The following is a 27,708-nucleotide window of genomic DNA, read 5'->3' as shown; positions in this document are numbered from 1 at the left end:
ATAATCCTACCCCTCACCATCATACATATTTTTATCATAATTGTCACCATTATTGTTCACCATTTTGTCTTCATATCACTATAACAATCATCATCATCATCTTGCTTCCAGGTGATCTTATTTCCCCTCTGGCCTCCTCAGTACTTACTGAAGAAGTCACAGTACTGTGAATATCACACTACCAATTCTACACAATTTCATCAAAGCAACACTGTTGCAACTTTCCTTGGTTATGGAAAAATAAAGCAAGCCATTTTTTACTTTGTAAAGAAGATAACAGATTATCATGTTGCAGGGCCATATTTCACTCCAGAAACAATTAAACCTGGAGGCTGTCAACAGTTTGGCACAATGAAACCAGCAAAGCAAACTGGTAAGGCGAGACAAGGACATTGCCAACTTCTCCAGATTTCCCCTGGGCACTGTGAAGTAACAGTAAAAGAAACTACACACCCACTAAATAGCTGCAAGGCTGCCACAAACAGACCTCCATCACACAACCCATTTTGAGAACATAATTGAAAAAAGAAGTGTAATATGGACTTGTTTTGGAAAAATGACAGGGCATCAGTAGGAACTTGCCACAAGCTCTAGGGAGGATGAAACAGTATTTTTGGCTGGATGGGGTCAAGCTTCAGGTGTGCCTTCTTATTTGAGAGAAATACAATGCTTATTTCCCTTTCAGAAAGGTAGACACCTGTGTTTTTTTGCAATGTGGAATGAAACATGAAAACAACTGTGGGTAGGACTTCGCAGTTGGATGGAAATTCTCACTAAACAACAGGGTCTGCAGCTTCCACAAAGTGACATTCTATGGAGGTACTCATCAACAGCAGAAAATGCAAACTGCCAACCTGTTTCAGATTGATTATCATGCTATCGCAGAATCCAGTTGATAAGGAGGTGCCCTTGTCAGATCTACAGTCTTTCTATTTTATACATAATCCTTCAATGCTTTACTGCAGAAAGTGAGTTTCTGCAGTTTCAAGTGAGAAAGCAGCAACCTTACAATTATGAACTTCATTCCCTAAGTACACTGCCATTAAACAAAACTCATGTCCAGTTGCTCCAGAAAAATACATGTGCATAAAATAACATTCTACTGAATATAAATGTGTAGGCTCTATAGTATATATGTATAATGTGATTAAAACTATGCAGACATGCTTATGTCACAAATTACCTATGATACCATCCTTTTGGAATGCAGCAGTTGTTAGCGTAAGGTCATTGTTATTCAATCTCAGGTGTCCCTCAGGTATGGTTAATTCACATTCAGCCGCAACTGTGTTCAAGACTGCCATGTCTGTCGGGCAGACCCAGGTCTGCCCTCACATGGTCAGAACTTCTGTACAGGTGACACAGCTGTCACTCCACAATCTGGGTTCGCAGGAGCACCCTTTAAAACGTGTTGTACATAATGAGTAATGAAATGCCATTTAGCAAACAGCTCTCTCTCTAAGTCTCTCGAAAACTGTACTCTTAAACATATAGACATAATAAAAATGAAAACAGCAACAGCACTAATATAATAATAATCATAATAATGCTAGTAATCGGTTCTCTCTCTCTCCTGAGTGCTGCCACCTCTCTCTCTCTCTCTCTCCCTCCCTCCCTCCCCCCAATAGGTTGATAAAGACAAATGCTACTGCCAGCTGTCACTAGGGCCCTGAAGGAAAACAAGATCAAATTTTTCTTTTTCTCTTGTTTGAAGATGTGATTTTCTTTCTTTTTTTCAAAAATAGATTTGTCTCTAATGGTTCCCTCCACAAGTGCCCTCCCCTTGTGTTTTTCTTAGAGAACCAAACCCACCCAACCCCCCTGCCCCCCCCCCCATCACACACACACGAACAACCCATCAATTTCTTTCTCTCACTTCATGTCTCTCTGCTTCTCCCCCTTTCTGTTAGCTGAGGGTGTGAAAAGACTGGGTTTTCAGCATTTGCTTCAAAAAGCTTTGAACTCGGTATGCACTTGTCCATCGAGTATTACTCCAGCTCACTGGACAAACCTGGAACTCCACCTCCCAGCCTGTCCACCTGTCAGGTTCTCTATCTGCCTCTCCAAGGCAGAGGTACAGTGCTGTGAAAAAGTATTTTCTCCCTTCCTGATTTCCTCTATTATTGCATATTTTCCACACTGAATGTTTCAAATCTTTAGACAAAATGTAATATTAGTGTGGTTGCTCCTTGCTACTCCCGCATGAATCCCATTTTTTCCCAGTCTCTTTCTTATTGTGGAGTCATGAACATTGACCTTAGCTGAGGCTAGAAAAGCCTGCAGTTCTTTGGATGTTCTTTCATGAATTGAAACTATTTAGTGTGCCAAATATAGAGGAAATCAGGAAGGGGGCAAATACTTCTTCACATCACTGTACCTCACTTCCCAGAGGTAGCACTAAACTATTCCTGACCACTAAAAAACATAACAAAGCACACCTTATAAGACACAACAGACTCAACAACTATGCTAACATTTTAAATATCTTCACTGTTTCAGAAGCTGTTTTTAATAATTCATTGATTGAATGGGATTGTACAGTGTAGAATCCCCTCAGATACACCAAATAGCAGAAGTATCGGAGTGGTGATGGAAAACATTGCAGGGAGACTGCAAATGGGCTATAGCTTATTTCTGCCAGCAGTGCAGCTTTATATGAATTGCAGTCTATCTTGGTACATGTGGACATGCCTCGTGTAGCCAGCAAGGATACAACTGTGTGTCTTGCGATGGCACTAGCGTATAGGTTAGTGACTACGCCGTGCAGACATCCTGAGTTTTATGTGTATGTTAGGACCTTAATCCGCAATTGCTGTATCAATTAAAGCAGATGAACATACTACTAATACACCTCACCTGGTTTCTAGGATCTAAACTGGCTGTGGATTTTATGGTAAAAAAACAAAACCTAGCAAACAGGTCTCCCAGAATCAGTGTTGAGAATCCCTGACCTAGCTAGTACACAACCAGCTGTATAAATAGCATTTAATGTCTACGTTCCAAAGGTTTCTCCAGTTTGGATGAATGAATTTCTGTTTGAGTTGTTTTCTTTATTTTTTTTTAGGTATAACATTTTGTCAGTTATTTATTAAATAATTATCAAATATAGGAATTAATTTGATTATACAATGTATTATTGTGCTTTCTTTATGGAAACTTCCTTTCATACACATTGTATAATTGTTTTTACATTGCAATTGGCAGCCTTTCTAAACCATCTAGGTCTGTCTTTGGCATGCACTGACTATTAACTAACTGCTTGGATCTGTTAGATCTGTCAGTTGTGTAATTCTGTGTGCTGTGTCCCTTCTGCTCTCCGAGTGCTTAGGTCTGTTTTTTACAAGAATCTACCCACTAATTGCTTGTGGTTAACTTGATGAACTTGGTTGACATTTTACTAATTGTCTGTTAACCAATTAATGTACTCACCTGATACAAATTTCATTAAGACTATATAGGACCTGTTGTAGCAATGGCACTGATGAAAGGCAGCTGCTAAAAAAGGGTGTCTTTAGATTTTTATACACGGAGTTACCTGAGGACTAGTTGATTTATAAAGTTTTTTTTTTTAGACTTCTGTGTCTCTGTTGCAGTGTGCAGATAGCCTTTTTTATCATCAATTATCTTGCTATACACACCTAGTAGGAATTATATAGTTTTGATGGAGTAAAACATGCTTCTTTTCATTGTAAAAAAAATCCAAAATAAAAGCCAAAAAGTCACCCTATGTAACATTCTCCTCTAAAACAGTATTCTAAATGAACTGAGCATGTCAGAGGAATCAAACTAACAAAAGTATTGTCAATGTTCCACAAAGGTAAGAACCAGGCAAGGCAGGTAAAAATAAATGGTCCAGCCAAACATTCAAAGTCAAGACCTTAAAGGCTAACACAACCACAGGGGATATCATTTTCCAGCACTGTTTTCCTCTTTCACACTGTTGAGCGTAGCCTGTATCACAACACCTGGTGATGACCTGGGCTTTTTCCACATAAAGCAGGTGTCAGGTACACAGTGAATTATGTACAGGTGCTCCAAGTGATGTATTTACATTTCTGCACTTTAGGGGCAATAAGAGAAGCCTGCAGACTGCCACCTCAGCTGCTGAGCAGAGCCGGGTGAAACATAGCTGCTCCACTTTTAAATAGTCGGTGAGTTTTACTTGCTCAGGTAAAATCCACTGAAGAGTAAATACAGCATCTTTATAGTTATCCTTCAGAAGACATGCTTCCGTCATACAACAGACAAAGCCAACAAGCATGTTTCAACACCATGTCTGAGAAAAACTGGATCACTTGGGTCAGTTATCATACTTGTAAATTAACACTTAAGTGTTGAAAGGATTTTTATTTTATCTCAATTTTTCTCAGCAATGTTCAGGAAGGCATGCTGAAGATCCCAGTATAGAATAACAGATGTTATTATAATATCCAAATAATGGATATTATTCATCTTCCTGTCGCAAGGTGTGAGTGAATGCACCATTCTTCTGTGAGTCACTATTTACAATGAAACAATACACAAGGATGAGAGGTAAATTCATTAGCACCAAATAAAGTTGGTTCCTAGAAACTTGGCAGTGAAGACTGCTGTTCAAATGGATAAAGTCGTGCAGAAGAGGCACTCTGGACATTACTGGTAGTGCAATCTATTCGGTCCGGACATTTTTGAAGAGGTATTAACAGCACAGCATTGCATAAAACATTTGCAATAAGCCTACATACAGTGTGACAATGTAATATTAAAACATTGTCACACAACCTGAGGAACAACTGACCTGTTGAACAAAAATGGTAAATCAGGAGCCAATTAAAATATCCAACAAATCCCTGGACAGTGATTTAAATTATGTCAGATATTTATCTATTGGCTCTGACCTCAGGTCTTTATTGAAACAACAATTATCATAGTGATAAAGATTGAAACAGGCCTCATATAATCAATGACTAGTATGATGGAGAACCAGGGGGTACAGTGCCCATTCTCCCTGTAAAAATAATACAGACTCAAAGCAACTTATCTTTTATCATCATGTGACAACAATGCATCTTGTATCTATGTACTGTCAAAACCGCCCAAAAAAAACGTTCTTGAGAATTCCATGTTTTGCATATTTAATGTATGACATTGACGATGTACAATAATCAGGATGATAATCAGGACAATGAGTTTTTCCTTTTCCTCCAGAGTAAACTATTTACTTGTATTTAAATTGTTCAGGGCACCACTGTAGACACTCGAACTGCAGTAAACAGTGATATTCAGTCAAAGGAAAGCAACTAATTATACAATTAAGAACAATTTGAAGTGCTTTTTGCACAAAGGTGCAAGTCTCTAAACCAGAGGTCCCCCGTGTTATCCAAACAGGGCCAGAATGGTTGGAGGTTTTTATTCTAGCCCAGCACTAAAACGCATGATTCAGCTAATTAAGGTCTTGCTTGAAGACCGTGATTAGTTCATTAACTGAATCACTGTCATAGTGCTGAGCTAGAACAAAAGCCTGCACCCACACCTGCCCTGATAAGACAGGGCACCCCCAATGGTAAATATGTGATTGATTGCTGTGGCCCAAGTAATAATATGAATAGTATGACAACACAATACCTATATTTTATGGTGCAAACTGAATATAATGAGATATCATGTCTCCACGCTATTCATATTATTAGGGCTTTGACTTTTATACCTGTGTAGAAACCAATGCACATGCACAAGAGCTGGTAATAACTTGTTACGAATGTGCACCACAACCTCCATCTTTGCTACATGTCATCCCCACATTGCACTTTTGCCACAGCATTACATAAATCTCATTATTTCTGTCATCTACATACCAGCTGGGAGTGCTCAGAGCCTATTTAAATAGTAATAACAATAATAATAGAACTTGCTCGCAAGAATTGGGAGACGGCAGAGATTATTTTGGGCCTGGGAAAACACAAGACAGGGATAAGCAATTATTTTTGTTTTGTGGGAATTTGCATTGAGCAAATTGCTTTGGATTCATCTCAGGATTACGGTGACCCCATTTTATCAAGGACGAGAAAGGTGATCATAATGCGGCTGTTGATGTAAATTTTGTCTCTTTTTTTTGCTGGTTGCACCGGAGGAACTGCTGTCTTCAATTCAAGCTTTCTATGTTTTCATGCACATCACTGAGAATGGCCGAGGAGGGAGTTTCCAGGGACAAGAAAAATTTAGTGAACAGAGATGGGTGGGTGAGGTTTTTGTAATGTCAGCACAGGGTTTTCTTTTTCCACTGCTTTATAGTGAACTGCATCCCTGTCTTTTGAATGCATCTGCTTACATCCGTTCGTATCATTGTGTTAAAGAAGGGGGAAAAAAACACCATCATCAGTTTCCTTTAATGTCTGTGGCAGACAGAAAAGACAGCGTACACTCATACACACTGAGCTTGTGTATTTAATAAAACAATATAAAAAATAAATAAAAACCTGAGCTAAATTGGGGTTAACCTAGATTTCCACCCATCTAGATGTCTAAATTCCAGCTTCTGCTCACTGGGATGCCAGACAGTTGACTCTGTGAGTAAGAAAAGCACATTCAGTTGGAATAAATAATCCTATGATTTGCCCTATGTTACTAACCCATAAGCCAGAGATATCTTTTTGCTCATGCAAAGAGACTCTTGGGTCTTCTCTGGAAAGAGCACAGTGTCAGGTCTGGATGTGAGGCTTCAGCTGGGTGAGGATTTTAACTGAATCCTGCATTTGGATCACATGGCTAATCCCATCCTGCCTCCAAGACCTTCTGCCATGCTGTCTCTCAACCTTTTTTCCCCTTTCCTCCTTTGATTCTCATCCTGCTGGTTTAATTAGTCAGTTAGCTGGCACTGCCTGCTGCTCTCTGAATAAAGAACACTTTCAACAGCACTACACTCATCCCATGGACTGACTGGGCAAAGACAGCTCGGTGCCAAGAAGCTTAGCTGTACCCCTAGTGAGATGGTAACGGCTTAAGAATTTTGGATTGCTATGTTGAACTAGCTGGAAAATGCTATGGTAAAATGCTATGGTAAGAGAACGCATACTCAAGACTCCCAGGCTAGGTCAGTGCACTGCTTCTCTAAATACACAACTCCTACTATCAATCTGAATCTACTAACCAACAGTGTAGCAGGAGGTGGTGCACAACAGTGTCTCTTGGTGGAGACACCTTGAGCAAGGTACCTGAACTACAGCAGTAAATATCAACCTGTATATCTGCATCCTATATTTAATCTCTGTAAGACATCATGGAGAGGACTGTTCAGTGAAAGGCAAGATCATACATAAGTAATGTCAAAAATACAAATAATATATTAGTTTTATGCTCTTCAACATCACAATGATATGATATGTACACAGGGACAGTATGATATGAATTAAACCTGAAGGTAATTCACTAATATTACAGTTTTAGCAGTAGTGTTATGCACACTAAAATACAAAGAAGGTTTTGCAACAAAAAGGTGATATAGTGGAAGGCGAGAGAACAAGCCAATCTTGGGGGATGTCACAGTCATTTATTTGATTTTCGTTCCAGTGGATTTTTCTTTTTTTCCTGGTGTTAATGGGATTTTCTTTTCTTTCACAAAAAAAACCCTTGCAGGATGTCTAATTAAGTGTGTACACTATTCAAGGCGAACAGACTGAGGATGTTGGCTGAGTATCACCCATCCTGGTTTTAATGTAAGTCAACATCTCTGAGGTGGGGGGTGGGGGTGGGGATGAGGAGCCGCGGTGGTGGAGAGAAGGAATGACGTGCAGTGCGACCACGCCCCATACCTGCCTGCTCCACTTAAGCATTCCGCCAGCACAGGTCTCTCTCACAGGTGCTGTTGATAGAGGCTCATCAGAAGTCTCCCCGAAAACAGAGACTCCATCGCTCTCTCGTACCTCCCTCCCCAGGAGGCGGCCGCACTGCCGTCTGAAGCCGAGAACACCATCGATTTTTCCTCCTCCGCCGTTTTCCTTTCCTCCAACCGCCATTTCAGCCACCATAACCAGCTCGAAACGTCTCCTTCTCTACATTTTTAATTGCCTTTTAAAGCAGGCGAGCGGCCCGTGAGCGGCTGAAGGCCTGTAGGTGGTAATCACCGCTGAAAGCTATCGGGTGGGCTGCCAGAGATTTGGCAGCACCCTGCTGTGTCGAGCGAAGAAGGTAAAAGACCACTCCCCCCCCTTTGGATTACATGTCCAGCCACTGTGACTGACATTAACAATGTGAGCCAAGACCAGAACCTTGTGTCAAAACAGACCCTATTATAGCATGTTTACATTAGACTGACCCTGCTGAGACACTCCCACTCGCACTGTAAATTACTCTATCAATAGTTTACCTGACCATCATCCAACACTTGCGCTTGAAATAAATGTGAATATTCTAATGAAAGGAAGTTCGTTTTGAAAAATTAAACCTTGGGATGAGGATACTGTATATTTCAACATGCTAAGCATCGCAGCAATTTTACTTTACTGATTTATAGATGCTCACTACATCAAATCAAACACTCTACCTGAGTGTCATTTTGCAGCAGAGTGTCCTTAAGTGTTTTTAAAATAGATACACACTGTAACTTGTGAATTGAAAGAGCCGTAGTTGCTGCAGTAACAGTACGACAACATACCAACGTAACCACGTGCCAACACATAGGAGATTAAAGAATAAACCGAAAGATGCAAACTGCTCATTGGCAAGTCATCGCTAGCTCCTTCCTGATTGATTTAGTTACCGATGCTTAAACCACTCTCAAAGGGCAATACATAAGATGCCTGATCAAGTTGACACTACTACATGATGAAATGATGAACATCCTGGAACATCCTGGCTGAAACTTTTTGAAACCTTTCTACCCTGATAAATGTCCTTTACTGCATCACCCTGTAGAACTCCAGACCAAAGCTATCACTGGCATAGTTTCCGTTAAATCTAGAGTGAGGTTAAAGATTCACATCTTCAAAAAAAAAATCTTTCTTTGCATCACACTGAAGTCGTTAATAGCAGATGTTATCCCTTGAATGTGCCATACCCTTCTCTATACCCACACTCCCTGGACATTTATATCATGACAGTATTTTCTAAATAGATACGGATCTCCGCCTAAGGCGTTCATTATATTAAAAAAGTATTATTTTCTTATTTGGCAATCTCTGGCTGTTAAGAGTGATGGGGACACTCAGTGTACTTGGGAGGCATTATCTTGCACACAATGGAGCCTATAGGTTTTGTAGTATGTCTCTTTTCAACCAATTGGCTGCTAATTTTCAAGGCATCACCAGTCTTTGTTATCCACACACACACAAAATATTTTTATAAAGGGGCGTGATGTGTGACACTGTGACTGGGTGCACTTACCTGATCCTACGGCAAACGCGAGCAGTCAGCTTCTCTGGCCACATATTCCATCTTCATTCAGAGCACAACACTTAATACATTACCCGACCCTTGAATTAAAGATAATGGCAATCCCTCTTTTGAAGTTCCAGCTGCATTTTACCAGCCATGTCTAAATTGCCACCTTGGAACCTCAATTACCCTCTCGTACATAAATAGATTCAGATTCACTTCCCTTCAACCCTCTACAACACCAGCAGGCCTCGTCTCATTAAATTATCCCTCAGTGTGGGAAACACGGTCATTTTTACAGCTGCAAAAAGCTGCAGATGTTTAGAAAATCGCACTACAAACATTCTGACCTGAGTTACAACAGCACAGAGTACCACTGTGTGGATACTTCAGTTAGGCATCGAGTAAACTGGACTGAATCAGAATTTCCCTAGGTTTGAATCCCAAGAAGGATGCAGCACCCTTGAGCAATAAATATAAATTACTTGAGAACACATTAAGCTGTATAAAATGCATCAAATATAATGAGTAATTCTCATTTATTTTAAGTCAATAATAATAATTAATAATATAGTAACATCAGGTTTTTCACAACTCACATATAGTGGGTGTGAGTAATAATAATAATAATAATAATAATTCAATTATTGTTATATTCTGCCATTAGATTTTATCTTTGAAAGTGAATTGTACATGCATTGGTCATTAAAATCTAGTCAATACGAAAATAGACTTCTTCTACATCTGTTACTGAGTCCATAACAACACATAAAGCCTGCTTGTGAGATGCAGTCATCAAGCAAGGAGAGAGTAGCCTAGTATGTAAAAAATGCATAAGATTATGATGTGATTATGATAAGATTATAGCAAATTGTTTCAGACAACCATTAGTGGACGCACTGTGTACTGTTTCCTTTATCTTCCACATTTTTGTTTTAAATGCACAAATGGCATTCCATATCTTGCAATGGCTACAGCTATCTTGGTAATGCAGTAAACTGTTAATTTATACTGAAAATACTACAATTTATTCTATTTTTTAAAAAGTGTTCCTTTTGGGTACAGTTAATATCAAGTTAAATGGACTCATTATCACTCAGGAGGGAGCATCTGTTCCTCAGCTAACCATTCTCTGCTTAAGGGGCACCATTTGAGCAGATAGAATCAATATCATTCTCATTATTAATCTTCTAACAAATTACATGGTACAGGGTTTAATTAGGACCTGTTAATCCTAATGTGGTTGCTATAGAGACACCTGGTGGAAAAACATGAGAATGCATTTCGAGAGAGACAGGTTAAGAAAAACTCAACTGGAAAAAACCATGAAATATAACTGCCTGCATGAGTATAGGTCAAAACTACCGAGTAGGATATATGTAGATAATGATGTGGCTAAAAGATCCAAACATTTTAGAATAAATTCAAAGATATGTTCATCTGTGAGCAAAAACTGCTGTCATCACGAATGATGAACTGACTAATATTCCTGAACTGCCACTGATTGCCAGTCCCTCTCTAATTAATCTGTACACCTGCGGTGAAATTTTGGAAAGTCTAGACAGAACAGAATAATTACAACAGAATGACATATTTCACTCGTGAAAGCAGCAAGCGGAAAATGTGTTGTCCTCAGTGTATTATCCTTGAATCATTCAGGCTCACATAATAATGAAAAAGTAGAGAGATCCGTGTAGGAAGCTGCATAATTCAGATTTTCTTTTTCTAAATCTTCATGCCAGTTTTAGCCTCCACGCTTAAATGACTTATATGTATATTTCTTTTTTTAATTTTCTATATGTTATATAAACACTGCCAACAAGATATTCCATTTTCCTAATGTAGGCAATATGCTGAGACATTGGAATCTGATCCAAAACACTAGTATTGGATCATATAGGAATGTAGTGAACACCCCTGTCATCAAGCTGATGAAGCCACATCCATACATGGCCATACATGGCCAAGAGTGGAACACTGAACAAAATGTGTGGACATTTTGTCTTGCACGCCAGCAAGTGGAGTCACACAAACGCTTGCCTTCAAAAATCAAGTCCTGAGTCTCTGTTAAACTTGCTTCTGCTGGAAAACGGTGATGGTGGTCCCCTGATTAAATTTCATTTCACACTTTGCAATCAATTACTGGTCTCCTGAGTCACTGGAAGACAGAACCCCTTACCTCAGGAAAAGGCCAAATCTCCAAGGGCATTCTAATTGAAAATACATTACGTTGCCAGACAATGCTCGTTTATGAATGGGAAGTCATCGATTTTCCAAAACAAAAAGCAATTTACAAAGGTTACAAACATCCTTCGCGGAACAATAATTCACGGGCCTTATCGTGCGCCGGGATAGAATAACATGAACGAATGCAGATAACGAAACCGAACATCCTTTGAAGGTACAGCCAAGTGTTCTCAACGGCTATTTCATACCCACTGTTTCTGCAGCTAATATGATTTCGTATTGCAAAGCGAGAGCTGACAGCAGTTGACAGCAGCTCTTCCGGAACCCGTCTCGCTGACAGGATTTAGCGGTCGCTCTTTAAACCGTACACCACTGAGCTCGCGTTCCCATTGATAGTCCACACAGGGAGAGAAAAAAATGAAAAGGAAGCTGATCAATGATTTAAGAGAGCCACAGCTTTTTACTGCCACAGTAAACATAACACAACACTACAGTCCAGGACATAAAATAAAGGTTGTCTCATACCCCGGAGAGTGTGCGACAGTGATTATTTCCCAAGTAGTGACAGAAGAATGAGCTCTCATGAACCTAATTACGGAATGGACTACAGTGCCCTGTCAATCATTTGGCTTGGATGAACCAATTCAAAAATTTCTCTGTAGAAAAAAAAATGTTACATAACTGCACAAGGATGCTGGATCAAGCATGAAATAGGCCACATTTTATTCACATGCCAGTGTGGTAAGCATGCTCCTGAGCAATGCTACATGTACTAAGTGCTAAATAAGCCAGGTATTTTCTTCTATACTAACTGCAGTGTTGAAATTACACATGAAACCATATTCCACAGTTCAGGAAAGAACCTACCAGGGATGAAAAATACCCTCCACAACACTATGGCGAAACATTATCTGCCTTGAAAGATCTCAAAAATGTTTGCAATCAGCAAGCTTGTGTGGCTTACATACATTGGTTTATACGCCAGAAATTACGCTGCGGTTTGGGTGCTTATTCTATTGCCCGAGAACCTGAGTCTTGACGCGTTAAAAGGAGGCACACATTCACTGCAGAGGGATTGTTTGTGCTGCTGTTCTGCTTTGGACACTAATTAATACAGAGTTTCATCAGGGGAGCAGGCCAGTTGCTGCTTTGCTGACAACACATTCATTTACACTGCCGTTTTCTGCCTCTCCAAAGGGTTCATTAATTGCATTTAAATGAGGTCTGTGAAGAAGTTGTGCGCACAACAAGGAGTAATGCAGTGCTTTGCTATCATCTTCCCTTGCCTACCCCCCTCCCTGCTAGGCTATGGTGAGCATTGGCAGGTACCAATTTACGTCACTACATGTTCCAGACACAGGAAGCCACGGAGATAAATACAGAGACAAGGGGAAAAGAAAAAGAGGGATTGTAGCAACAGGATGGTAGAGCCATAGTGTGCGTGTGTGTGTGTGTGTGTGTGTGTGTGTGTGTGTGTGTGTGTGTGCACGCATTTGTGTGTGTGTTTGTGTGTGTGTGTGTTTGTCAGCAAAGCATACACAGCCTGGAAATCCACCTAAGAGTAAAAGAAAGACCTGCCCAGCTCAACAAAAGCCTCACAAATCTGCCCGCTGCACCCTCTGTGTCAGAGTCTCCATCTCCCTGCTGTCAGTCTCAGGCCTACACGTCTCTCAGCTGAACAAACACTCACAGCTCTCATCTCAATCTGTGTCTCTGTCATCAATTCTGCCTCACTGCCTCGCTGATCCTCATCCCCCAAGCTCCGCACACCCCCCCCCACCCCCACCCCAAAGCATTCTGGGACCCGGAGGACTGGGGAGCTGAGGTGTGAGGGAGGGGTCTTAACCATGATTGACGAAAGTAATCTCGGCAGCCACAGCTCTGGCGAATAAGTGTGGTATAGAAGAAGGGAATAGAGGCTGGTGTAAAAGAGACCTTATTGGTGTGATTTTTTTTGTCAGTCTGCTAAAAGGCAAAATCATCACTTTAACCCGGTGCAGCTCTCGGTGGAAGAGCACATCTGTGGTCACTCACTGGGGCAGCCTCAATTCATTCTGGTTCATGTGAGGGCAGAAGCCTATGCCCCCCACCCCTCCTCACTGCCCCCGTCCCTCCTCCCTCCTTCCTCCTTCCCCTCTGAGATGATTAGCTCTCTCTCTATTGCATTCCTCCAGCACCCACACACACACACACAAAGCAGACAGCAGCTCCTCTATCAGCAGTCATAGCAAGCTGCCTATTTAGAGCATGACTTCACACTGAAATACAGGGATGACTAAAGCACTCCCACCTTCCCGTCAGCCCAGCGTCCTGTCTGGGGAAGTGATGTGCATCTGATTGGCTGAGGTCATCCTGGCGTGGGCGTGCCAATAGGGCGTAGTGGTCAGAGCAACCCACAGACATGAAACACTATATCACCGACATGTCATCCGTTCCATTAAAAGCAGCACGGTTAAAAACAGCCGCAAACATAGCTTCCTGTTAAAATTAACATGGCCTCATGCACTGGTGTGATAGATCTGATAACTACCATTGCAGTAAGGGTTTATGAAACACATGAAATCCAAATGCATTTTTTTTTTTTTTTTACTCACTACCCCTCATGGATTTGCAAATGGTGAAATTTAGAGTCAGATTCATCATGGGTTCAGTCCACCATGGGATGCACTGTATATGTCAGAGGTGGGCGATTCTGGTCCTGGAGAACTGGTGTGTATGCAGGTTTTTGTTTCCACCAATTACCCTGGCTAAGTGAACTAATTAGCTGAGTATAACACTGGTCTACCTGTAGATTTGATCACAGCAAAATGTTCTATGTAGGAACACAGAAGTCTCTGGCTGTCATTCATGCACTTATGAAGAAATGTGGCTAAAATGTCAAATGGGGTAAATGTCGGGGCTATTTAAGTAATTAAGGCCAGCATTTGGCATGAAAACCAGAAACTGATATATAACAGACTGCTCTGATTGGGGAATGGCGCAGTGCTTTGCTCATGCTCACCAGTACTCAGTATTCACACCAAACCATTCAGCACACAGCGGCTACTGTAAACAAACACGAGCAAATTTCAATAACAGACAAGTCTCTTTTATCCCAGAGCACATAGACATAAACCCGATGCTTGCTTGCTGACACACTAGGCCAACGCACGCTCCATCTGTTCAGAGAGGAGAAGACAGACCCGCCGATCCTCAGCCCAACCGTTAAGATCAGGGCCATTCTGGTTATAATCGCCGGCTTTTTGTTTCTCCAGGATAACTTCAAAGCCCACAATGCATTTATTTCCGGACACAAAAAAAGATCATCCTTCAAAGGCTGCAAGAGTTCCGCCGTTTGGCCCAAAATAACTTTCTTCCATTGTGAACAAAGGCCTGCCGTGCACGAGCACACAGAGGCGCATTAGCTGAAGAAGATCGAAGCCCTACAAAGCTGAAATGGATTTTATATGCTATTGCATTTGTTCCCTGCCTGCTCCTGATGCTCCGCAGGATCATTCTGCTTTCACAGGCCCTGTCTCATCTTTATTGTTCACAGTCCGGGGCACCATTTACAGCAGTTTACACAGCCGCACATACGGGTAATGCGATAAATTCCAAAAGCGTGAATACCTTGTCACCGGGCCCAAGCCCTGCAAGCTGTCAGCGGCTGTCAGTTTCTCTACCTGCAGGCCTGTTTTTGGCTGCAACGTGAGGACAAATCCCCTGCCCCCAACCGCCCCACCCTCCACCCGACGCCCACCTCCCTCCGGCCCGGCCCGGTCGCAAACCGCCTAGCGGGCCCGTTAGCGGCCAGCGCTGTCATTTCCCAGACCACCGGAGCAGCGCCAGGACCGCGGGGTCGGAGCCACGGGAGGGGACCCCGCCCCTGCGACCTTCGCGTACCACTCCATCAGAGAAAGCGGGCGCGGGCGCGAGCGCCTGGGCTTATTTATTGCCCATTTCACAGGGAGCTGCGCCCATTAGGGGCAGGTGTGGGAGGGACGGAGCAGGACCCTGGAGTTACAGCTCTGGCTCTCTCGAACACAGCCCAAGGAGTAAATCTCCGTTTTATTCACACGCGTGCGCTGTCCCCGCTCCCTTCAGAGGGGTCTCAGAGGCGGTCTAATACGCAGACCACCAGCGTGGAGCACGCTCACTCATTCCTGGCACAGACAGGAACACGGACTGCTAAGCCTCCAATATCTTCATTTAAGGGAGGACGATATGGACTAAGAATCTTTAATCTTTTCAATACCTGGGAGAAAGTACTTTAATTGACATTTCTATTCAATTAATTATTTGATTTTTACATCAAGCTAGCCAATTAAATCTAAATAATTTGGCAATAATATTCTCATTTGTGTGCTGCATAACACCTGCAGCACACAAGCAGAACCGATTAAATAGTTCATATTAAATAGAATATGCACAGAATAGTGCATTCTGACACTAAAGCTACAGTACCAGCATTTGATTCGTTTGGCCCAAGCAAATATATCCACATTGTACATAAAATGAAACTTTCATTTTGGATATGAACCACATATCATCTAGCCCAACTTCAATGTGCTTATTGCAAGCCAGTGTGTTTGAAAAATGTTTGGTGGGAACAGTTTCTTTTAGTGGAAGTCTCTGAAGTTCACTGAATTCCTTGAGTCAGGAATGGCACCCTTCAGAACGCCTACACTCATAATGATACATTTTTCATAATAATACATTGAAAACACGGTGAAAATCATGTTATATGCTAAAGGAAACCTCATATACCCTCACCACTGGGAAATAAGGTATATAAAGGGGAACTGACAATCAGATGCTGTTTTTAGACTATTAATGAGTATGTTTTTGCTAATTCAAAAGGCAGCATACATTTTAAATATAAATTGACTGCACTTCTTATTTCAGCTTTTAGGGCACCAACCGATTTGCATTCCATTTGAAATACTACTCACCATCTAAAATGGGGGAATCAGTGTGAGTCAGAACACAGCTAAGATTTCCAAGCCATCAGGTACCACCCAAATAAACAGTGGATCGAATAAACACATTTGTTCTTGCCACAGAACATTAAGCTCCTAATCTCCTGCTTTTAGACAACGTGTGTTTTTTCCTTGGCCCTTTCATCCAGCTCCTGTTGTGCTCCTCTTTTTCGTCTTTTGGCATTCTGGCTTCCTCTGTGTTGCTGTTTGTACAGATTTCTGGAAACGGCTGCTGGTATATTACATTTTTGAACGAGCATTTTTTATTGGCAGGTAGAAGTCTTTGGCTACTGAAACTAGAAACCAGTTCCAGTTGCTACAGAAATGTTCCGGTCTGGCAGAAGTTTTATCACTGAACATAGGTGCTCCCAAGGGTAAATGGGCATTTGACACAGTCAAAGTTTTGCAATGTTAAGCCTATGTATAATTTAAAAGTGGCCATACCAAATTTCAAGATGAATCATGCAAAACTCTGGAAAATACTCTGTAAGCTAACCCCATGAATTATTGCTAAAAGTGTTCTGCGCAGTCAAAGCCTCCTATGTCTAACTTAAGCCTCTGTGGCAGTGGCATATATCTACGGAGGTACCTGTGCGTGACTCACCTGTGATGGTGACAGAGGCATGACCCTCCTCTCCCAGCAGGGGGTTCACCAGCCAGCAGCTGTAGGTGCTGTTGGGCTCCACTGCCACCCTCAGGACACTGTACACTCTATACAGCCCCTCCTTGTTGGCAACCGCGGAGGTAGTCACGTTTTCCGTCAGGTTGTGCCCGCGCCCGTCCCGCCACACCACGCTGGCCTGCGGGTACCCGCCGAACGCCTCGCAGGCCAGGGACGCCTCGTCGCCCGGGCGCAGGTTCGCGTCCACCTCCCCGGTGACCTCGGGTTTGGAGTAAGGAGCTGGGAAGATGGCCGAAAAAAAAAAGAAAAGAAGAAAAAACAATTAACAAGAGTGGCTTCACAGACCACCTCGGGCACTTTACAGCCGAAGAATGATCAAATGTTCCTGCGATATGTGAAAATAAATTTAGCGGATGAAAGGAAGGTTGAAACTGAAATGGGCAGCCAGAGGGCTGCCAATGGACTAACAGAGCCCAGAACACTGGCTGAATGCAGAAACAGACTTATACAGTAGCGCACCGTCCTAGCGTTTTTTTTTTTCTTTTCTCGGCAGCGGCGCATGAGTGATAAACTGCTCTAGGCCAGCTGAGACAGGAAGAGCGTAGAGTCTACGGGTCTTCTGGGAAATCTACTTCTCTGCACTGTTTGGATTGATCAGGTTCTGGCAGAAGTTTCACTGGGGTGAGAGGTGAATCTTCTATCTCAGATGATATCTCAGTTCACCGGTCTCTCGAGGTTATAATGTAACCGAAGAGACGAAAGTGCCGAAGCTACCTTCTCGCCCCCCCTACCCAATCACATCGCGGCAAACGATGGGGGAAGGGGGGGGGTGTGACAGGGGATAAAACAAGTTCATTTCAGTTCTGTTTGAAATGCGGATGCTCTTGACGAAGACTGATGCCACTTTGGGGGAACAGCTCCCTGTTATCAATTTGACCGACAGAAAGATTTCCACCGAGGCAGGTTCCAATTTCTGAATGCAATGCAGGGAGATGGCCCACGATGTTAATGGTAAACGACAGCCAAAACATAATAAATCTAGCAAATTGAAAAGGCCAATTTGTAATCATTTTTCTCCATCTGGGCAAATGGAAAAAAAAAAACAGGATGTTCAAAGGTCCTAATATATTAACATCTCTAAATTTGGTATATCTTAAAAGCGGAAGACTGCAATTTAACTACATGCGGCTTACAAAGGGACTAATTGATTTCATGAATTATTGTGCATAAAAGCTTCCCAAAAGCACTCAGCTGTAATGACAGGAATATGGCAAGAGCATATTTTTATTCCTCCTTGTAAAGGTCAATCAAGCACATGAACAAATAATAATCAATCCCGTAGACGATTGACCCCGGGTGGAGACTGCAATCAGTGCCGATCGATCGACTTCATCATCGACCGATCCTGATGGGAATAAGTGGCTCATGACAATGTCTGCACGGCTCTGGGCAGTGGCTTGTGCAGCACCTATCCATTCACATAAGGGTGTGTTTATACATGCACAGCTGCAGCTGAGGGTGAAAGTGGGGTCTTGAAGAAGATCTGCAGCAGCAACAAAATAGTGAGCATGCTCTCAGTTTATATAGGAGAGAAGACATTTTCTACAGTATACTGTGAAGCCTGAATGAAAACCCAGATTTTCCGGTCTTTAGTCCACAAACACTCACCTGCGACTTGTACCAGCAGTGCAGCGCTATTGTACTCCTCCACACTCACGAAGCAGGTGAAGCTGCCTTCGTCGGCGATCTGCACCCTGCGCAGCAGGAGGGAGGCATCGCCGGCGTCCAGCTTGGAGTGGAAGAGGCTGGTGCGGTTGGCGAAGCTCTCGCCCTGGTCCACCAGCTGGTCCCTCTCGCCCCAGAAGGCGTGGACGTTTTGCCTGGTGTCCGTCAGCTGCCAGAAGATGCTGAGCCGGGACAGGTTGAAGGGGGTGCCCGGGGGGAAGGTGCAGTTCAGGACAATGTCTTTCCCATACAGCGCCACCACTGGCAGCTCTGGGACCTGCACTTCAAAGACCGCTGAAGAAATGTAAAAAAGGAAACGGGGAGGGAGGGAGATTAGAATGCAAGGCTGTTGCTGCAGGCAGATGTAATGATAAAAAGTACATAGCATAGTACATAGCAAGACTGTTTACTCTTATTTACATTGCATTGCCATTGCTAAATCTGTGCAACATAAGAAGCGAAGGATCATTTGAGTAACTGTATATTAGGTGCCTTTTTAATTTCCTTGGTATAACTTGCAACTGAAAAAAGCATAAATTATTCTGGGGAGCACTGCTAAAGATGCTTATCTGAGGTTCACAAGAGAAAGTGTTCCTAGTCTATATAAATCAGATCTGCACACCCATGTATCCAAGCTAGATCACTGAACATGTGGATTATGAACAATTATTGATGAACACATGAAAATTAGTTTCCAAATGCCTGTGTCAGGTAATTGTGACAGGGCAAGGAGAGAGAGATCAGGACGTTGACGGGAAATGCATAACGAGGTCAAAACTGCTAAGGCATGGCAAGCTGGAGCAAACAGAAACCAAAATCCCTCAAAGAATTCAAATCGTCAGTGTGTGTCACACGCCAATCCCACTCTGCTGCTTATGCCATGTTGTGTACACTGACGCCCATGCCGGCTCGTAATGTTGGTCTGATCTAGAGCCTCAGAGACTGGCAGGGCACCTGTCACTGTGAATCACACAGGGAAAGAGCAAACACAGATCAGCGCTAACGTGAAGAATATGTCTTCAAGACAAGGGAGAGATGTGACATGACCTCTGCCACAAGGGAGCAGTGGTGAGTCACTGAAATGGTCCCGGTGTGAAACGAGCAAAACGCAGACAGGGCGACTTCTAGATGCAAATGAGCACTTTTTGAACAGGTGGCGGTTGGCAGAGGCAACTGCTGAAGATGGTGGCATGGCAAAGAAGCCTAATGTAAGCTTCGGCTTGGCCTGCGTCAGGCTGGCATTCTAAGTGCTAATTCAGGCGACTTGCCATCTGCAGCTCTCATTCCAAACATGGGCGAAGTTCATTTTCAGTCTCTGAGTTAGTGTGCAGACGCAGCCACCCACAATCGTGCTATATCCGCTGCGGGCGGATCCAGCTCTCAATTGGCCCTGCCACCCTGTCAAGAAGGGTCAGTCACTCTATACATTTAATATCGTTATCACTTGAGACAGATATTTCTGCGTATCGGCAGTAGCAAAAACACTTTCACATTTTAACATTCTGTGGTGTTCTGATCGCATACTTGTGCTCATGACCTCCCCTTCCAGAAATAACAACACGTTCCAAACCCAAGCAAATTAAGCAATGTAATTTGTAATGTGAAATATGTTTTTGGCTGCATCCTATCTCCTCAACATTAACAGAATAATGTATCACAGCCCAATAAACTTTCTGGCTGTCTTCATCACTGCTCATTTTACCATTAATGCCAGTTCAGTGTGCTCTGAGCACCCACACACTGCCACCTATTGGTGAGGGGGTAAAATCACAGGCCAATGAGAAACTCCCACTGAAGGAAACTCCTCACATGGCGACCCCCAGGAAACTGTGAATGGAATGGGAGGGCATTCCCTCACCCCCACCACAACTGGTTCTGCGGTAAGTGTCCCAATTGTTCTCTGGCATTAAAGACGGAAGAGAAAACGCACTGCAGTGAGAGTGCAGTTCATCCACTTCACTCCACTAGTGTATTCCGGGAAGCATGAACAGCCATTCAGCCACTGTGCTCAAGACCCCTCGGAGGAGACAGGCATCTGCCAGCACCACTTCACTCTTCTTGGCCTGCGGAGAAGGCTTTTGCCCCCAGCTCCTGCGTTGCTATGGAGACCTGCAATAGAATAGCTCGTTCACGCTATCGACGTGCCGAGCGAGAAACGGGAATAATGGTCCGGCATTTCCACCAGCACGCTCAGCTGCATCTGATTTCCACTGCTATATCAGCACGCACACACAGAGCTACAGTACATCACAGCTGACAGTTCCAGTCATTATGCCCACTGGTCATCAGACCTGGAGATTAATGATCTTAGCTGCCCTTTTTTTTCTGTACTTCTGTATTTGTGTGCTGTATGACCAAATGAGCAATTTGAGCAACCTCAGCAGTGCGTGGCACAGTCTGTGATGTGAAGGAGCGTGGCTGGGAGCCTGAAGAACAGAGACATTGGATCATCCTGAGGAACGTGGCCTATGACTCACTGCATACAAACGCAAGACAGCAGTTTTGAGCAGAGACTTACACAAATAATAATATCATAACATAAGCCATAAGAGCACAACCCCGTGGTGCCTCCCACACAAAGGCAAGGCTTCACTGAGGATCAGCGGAAACTGACTCCCTTTGACTCCTTCTGACTCCCTGGTTCTGGGCCACGCTGAAGGGCTCGGAGTGGAGAGATGTCATTCACGGGCACGCAGCTCGTCAGGAGTGGTGTGAGGTCACAGAGAATTAAGAATACATTTGGAGAGGCGGGTTATCGCTGTGCGAGGCACGGTGGAGGAGAGCCCCCTTGGAACTGCTAAGCACTGTAGTGTGGAGGAAGGCAAATTAGTCCTGATGGAAGAGAAAATCTGGAGGAACTGAAACAGCACATGGCTGACTGAACAGCTTCTCGGCACATCCGTTAAAGTGCTCTGCGCTGCTGCCATTTTTCATTAGCCCTTAAAATGCTACAGTTCCAACAAGTTAAATTTGAGGTTCTTTGTAGGACTACCAAGTAGGTACACTGCTGCTGACATTTTCTCACTTTCTAACTTGGGGGACCACCAATTATCACTAAAAGCACCATTACACATATTGTCATTACATATATTGTGATGTCAAAATTAATGGAGGGTGTTTCAGGGATGGGTGGGCCAATACGACTTAGCCAAAAAAATTATTTTTTTTGGTAAAAATGACTTCAAAGTTCAGAGGTCGCTACAATTATCCAAAACATAGTGTGACAGTACATAAAACACTACGCTGGTTCAAATGAGCGAGTCACAGTTAAAGAGAAACCAACATATCAGTAGGATTGAAGTCTCCCTTCAGTAAATCTGAGATGCAGAATGCATACAGAGATGTTAATGCGTTCTGATAGAGAGAAAGACAGGGGGAGCAGATGGGGATCAGATTTGCGGTGACACGTGGCTGCTGGTAAACAAACTCCTCTGACAATCCCTTGGACAAACCGGCGATAATGCCTTACTCCTGTACCGGTGTCAGCCAAACCTCCAGCCATTACCATTCGGCACGAAGTCTCCTGACAGCTCAGAATCGCCATGGGCCTCTCGCAGGAAGATGCTGGGACTCTGGCGGCAGACGGAAACACGGAGCTCTGTGACACGGGTCACCCGCTCACAAAGCGGGCTCTTCCACACGCAGCCTCACACTTCAAAGCAATGCCGCAGTGCTGGAGCGGACATATAACTGCACACAGAGATGTACACAGAGCCACAGTATTTCACACGCACATATACTACCCACACACACACACACACACAAACACACACTTACACTAAAGCTGAAACACACTAGAGAGTAAATTCCTGGATGGCAGCATTGGCTCGGCAAGGTAAACAACTGCATAATGCATAGCTGTGCCATACTGTTCGTCAGCAAAAAAATACTGTGACAATACTGCCCCCATCTGGACGCTCCATATCACTACAGCTCATTTTGGGGAATATAATCTTTACATATTGTTTTTTTTAATCACACGATTGGCATAACACATTAAGAGTTGACATCTACAACTCATTTATTACCTCTGGTCATTTTCAATGGACCCTACCACAGCCAGATGCACGTATCACAGTGATTCACTTCACAGGAGCTGCTCATCGCGGAAAAGCACAGACAAGATACAGCTAGTAGACAAAAATAGCTTGAAATTGTTTCAAGGTTTACAATACTTGATGATGTTTGGTGCCAGCCTCTCACTCTCTCTCTCTCTCTCTCTCACCCACACTCTCTCTCTCCCTCTCTCTCCCCGTCACTCTCCCTCAGCATGAGCAGACCTTATCGGATGAGGCTTGTCTCATATCCTGTCAATAGCCTGCTAATGGACTCCAGCGGACCGATAAGGAGCAAGGTGGGGAAAAGCCTGGCGATAAGACAGCTGCAGTTCTGAACCCAGGGAAAAAACTTTGGGTGAAAATAGTGAGGGAGAAGGAAAAGGAATAAAGTCTGATAGAGGAAGGAGACTGGATCTGACATTGCTAGAACACCACCAACTGCGGCTGGAATTGAAAGTAAACATTCACAAACTGCAACCGCAAAAAAAAAAAACATTTCTGTAAAGGCTTTGTTTTAGTTTATTTAAACAGATACAGATTTCACAGAACTTTTCTGGCAATAAGACCAAAAACTTGAACTCGACTCACTTTATATGCAAAGATTCACTGAGGGCTAGATACTAAATGCAGGTGTATGTAGGCTATTGTATAAGCACCGGGATGAAATCAATTGCCAGATGCAAGAGTGGGGTGGGCCAAGCCAGCTTTCTCTCCTCCTGTGCTACTGATTCAAAGCCCAACTTATTCAGATAATGGGAATCTCCAACAGACACCACCCAGACGACAACATGATTCTCCCAGCATGGATCAAACACCGTATACCCCATTAACTTTACAACAGTGACCAAAATGTAAACCCACATATGTCCCAAGAACATTCTGGTACAGAACCGCTGTCTCTGCACATTACTACCATGAATTTTTAAGGACTCTGCAAGATTGCTTTTTAGGACCTGTTGAAATAATCATGAGGCACTGTCGGTAAAGCACTTCATCTCAAAAGGTACAGGGAGCAAGAGTCTGCGCCTACTCCGTGGTAAAGATGGAAGAATTCGTATTCCACATGGAAGCACGGCAAAAGCAATCTTTGTCAAGCCCGCCCTCGATTATTTTTAAAACAATACTTCACAGGCCACAATCAAATTAGCCAGAACATCAGTGATACGAGGTAATAACCCCAAATTGAATTTCTGTACAGAGAGAAACATTCGTCCTCCACATAATCAATTGGTGTGAGAGAAAAGGGGACAGTACGGCTGGGCATTCCTAGTTAACAACCCCCACAGGGTACACATGGACATTTTTATTCTTCAGGTCTTCACAAATGAGTCGTCTGACATTAGAACATGGGCCTAATGTTAGAGCTGCACAAGGCCTGTAGAGCCAGTCTGTAGCAGTGGTGAAGGCAGAAGAGTCACAAGAAAGCTGATACAATGCATAACCTTATTGAAGAGTTCCTCATGTTATTACACATTTTTTTTAAAACATACTTTTTTTTTTTAAAGTACCAGCATATCCAGTGGCGTGACAAAAGTAGGAAAACCACCCATTTGGTTCCGTATGGCCGTACGGTTACGTCATTCGCCTGGGACGCGGCCCTGCTATTAATGGAGATATTTGAGAAGTGAAAACTGCATGGTGAGCAAAAGCGGCTAGTTTCGCCAGAAGATATGAGTATTAATCATGTGGCACGGGGGTGAGGCCACTGAGTGCCGAGGGATTTAGACCTGTAATCCTTGTCAGGGTCCAGAGCTCAGCAAAACCATGTAAGTTTAACATATCCCTCCCACCACCCTTTCTGTCTCTCTGTCTCCTCTCTACCCACATACATCCTTGTGGCCAAGAAACAGTTGAGCAGCCAATTGCCCAATTACATTTGCTCCCCTAAAATGGTGTGACTATGTATAAAAAAGGGCTGTAATTCCTACACGGATCACCAAGTATGGCAATAAATAGCCTATGCCCCATAACATACATGCAGTACACACACAAATATAAATATACTGTGTGTGTTTGTAGGCAGATGTATATAAAATAAAAATACACACATAACTATTGTATACACAACAAACAGACAGACACACACAAATGAAACAACTATGTTATATAGGGGTATTAACTTTTTATTAGCAACTTCTGCCAATAATGATCAGTATATTACAAGATCCAGGCACCGATTAAGTGAAACTTTAAGATTTCTAAAGCCCTGGCCTAGCGAACATTTTCCCCGGAGCCTGCACCCAATGAAAAGTCAAGCCGCCACCACAGAGGCAATAATGACCAATCCAAATAGCACATTAAGCTTGGCCACCCTGGCCCTAATAAAGACAGGCCACTGTCCTGCGCTTGGCAGTAAACTTGATTGCCCGTGTTCAGCTTTGTGTAAAGCCCCTGCTGAGAGCAGCAGATTGCCTTGACGACTCTCAGTCAGCTATTAAACCACACCCTCCGCCCTGTGCCACCAAACTCTGACCGTGGAGAACATGAGAGAGAGAGACTACACCGCACTGTCTGACTCACTGGAAAAACTTGGCCTGAGTCAAAGCTCCTCGTAGCCTCAGGACATAAAATCAGACAGCCGCCCCCACCATCATTACACAGTAAATAGCTTGGGGGATGAGGGTTTTCCAGGGTGTGACTTTGAAGGCTGGTCTTGTTACCATTATAAAGTAAGAAACTGCTTTGTCCTGCGTGTGCTTGTCTTTGATGCTTTGTTCCTCAAATAGAATGCTGGAGAAAAGAGAAGGACGCTGGAGAACTCACCATGCACTCTCACAACCAGAAGAGTCGGAACCAGGAGAGCCAGTATTGCCATGCTGAAGATGCACCTCAGTATCTGCTCTACAGGACGAGAAATACAGAAAGATGTTAGGAAACCAGTGAAGTAGCAAGTGCATATAATCAGAATTACAGTGTCAGAACATACTAACTAGTACTAGTACATATATGTGTACACACACACACACACACACACACACACACGCTCAGCGCTGAACTTTGATGGATCCAAAACGTGCATGTGCCATGTTCAATTTGGTTTATAATTTTGAATCTGTAAAAAAAAAAAAAACATTTTTAACCGCAATCATGCATTACAATTTCCAGAACGGTGTCCTGTTTAACTTTACACTGTGTAGAAGTTGGATAAACTTCTGTTCACCTGGATTTATTGTAACATACACTTTCACCAGTGGTGTGTGTGTGTGTGCACGCACGCCTGTCTGTGTGTGGCAGGATATTGAAACAGACTGGTCATTCTCTGGCGAGACGCAGGATACCCACAGCAGGAAACACATTGGACATAATCTTTCCTCTGCCAGAGAACACTGCCCCTCTCTAAAGTCCCTGAACAAGAATACACAGCTCCCTGTCACTGTCTTTCATCAAAAAGTACACAACAGAGGGCGGTGTGGTTTCAGGCTCAGTTTCAGAAGACTGATGGCTCTTATAACCTGTCAGTTTTCTGCTATATCAAAAAAAAATTATCTTGATAGGAGAGAGGGTGGGCAGCAGAAAAATGAACATACGAAGATGCAGGGAGTTCACAAATTTCACAATCCTCCAACACGTTAAGTAAAAACCCATTCCAAAGCACTGACGGAGAATATGTGATATGTATTTTTCTTACCTCTAATTGCAGGGAAACACCTATTTAATTAGTAGAGGATCTCCACAGACTCCACTGTCACTCAGTCTTGTACAGAAATATTTTAGTAAAGATTTCTCAGATTTAAAGATTATGCTGAGACAAGATCAGATGTGATTATGATGCTCTATTCTCCAACAGTTCTCCCAGCATACACTCTGCTATTTATTTAACAATCTGATGCAAATCCTTCCAAAAAGAGACTCATGAATGGGCAGATATTACTGGTTACTGAAAGTCATAAGGTATCCTTAAGCTCTGCTCAAGCTGTGCAGGATACAGAGACACAACTGACTTGCTCTTCCCCGTTACTGACGCACTGGGCTGGCTCATAAACCAAAGAGCTAAATGTCACCCCAGAACAGAGCACAATCAAATAGGAGCCTTTTCCCCAATCTCCTTTTGCGAATTATCCAGTCCTTCTTTCCACGTCTGTATTCTTTTATTTTTTTATTATTATTTAGCCTTTATTTAACCAGTTGGGGTCAAGTGTGAACCAGTTTTCATTACAGTGACCACCAGGTACCAATCACAGTATTGAATAAAATGCAATAAATTCATAACTGTAACATGACACAGTATGCAATATAGAGCATATCCAACACAGTAGACATTGCTTAGACAGGTCTGCAGGTTTAAAAAAAATAATCTTTTTTTGCCTGTCCTAATTGTCATCTTCCAGCCTTCCTTAACTGTTTCCCCTCCCTGTCCCTTCCAGCTACGGTCCCCTTTATGGCCAGTCCTGGGAGTCAGACAGTGGGGTGGCCAGAAGGGCAGAGTCCTAGGGGAATTTCCCTGTTCATAAACAAAAAGAGTTTCCAAAATGGCTGCTACAATGGCTCATCAAACCTGAACTGAGGCCATTCCCAAATTACACATCATTTCAGAGACTCTACCACAACCAAAACTACCACCTCTCTACTTCTACAGCCCTTCAGTGTTTCTTTGCTGCTGCAGAGTTAAATCAAAGTGAGTAGCTGCAGTCACCCATCAGTTGAAATTATTATAAAATAACAACTTACAAAGTTCTCAGTGCAGAGTGCTGAAGAAATGTAAATTATTTTAAAAAGCTGAAATGAAATCATCACCGTCAGCTTCCAGCAATTGAAACTTAGCCTTCATTTTGCTGAATGAGACATTTACAAATGGAAAGCTATGTGAAAG

At 43.0% G+C, this 27,708-nt stretch overlaps 1 protein-coding gene across 1 annotated transcript in view; it reads right to left on the bottom strand.

The window, feature by feature from the left end:
* The window catches only part of cd276 (CD276 molecule), a 52,432-nt gene that overhangs the window by 21,171 nt on the left and 3,553 nt on the right, over nucleotides 1-27,708 (bottom strand). Inside the window, exons 2-4 of the mRNA XM_064314031.1 lie at nucleotides 25,662-25,739; nucleotides 18,784-19,134; nucleotides 17,098-17,394 (exon numbers count right to left, since the gene is read on the bottom strand). Coding sequence (XP_064170101.1) covers nucleotides 17,098-17,394; nucleotides 18,784-19,134; nucleotides 25,662-25,713 — 700 coding nt within the window. The 5' untranslated portion in view covers nucleotides 25,714-25,739. The remainder of the gene's footprint in view (nucleotides 1-17,097; nucleotides 17,395-18,783; nucleotides 19,135-25,661; nucleotides 25,740-27,708) is intronic.

This window comes from Anguilla rostrata, chromosome 16 (assembly GCF_018555375.3).
Source record: "Anguilla rostrata isolate EN2019 chromosome 16, ASM1855537v3, whole genome shotgun sequence".
Taxonomy (NCBI): Eukaryota; Metazoa; Chordata; class Actinopteri; order Anguilliformes; family Anguillidae; genus Anguilla; species Anguilla rostrata.
This window is presented reverse-complemented; position numbering and strand designations above follow the sequence as displayed.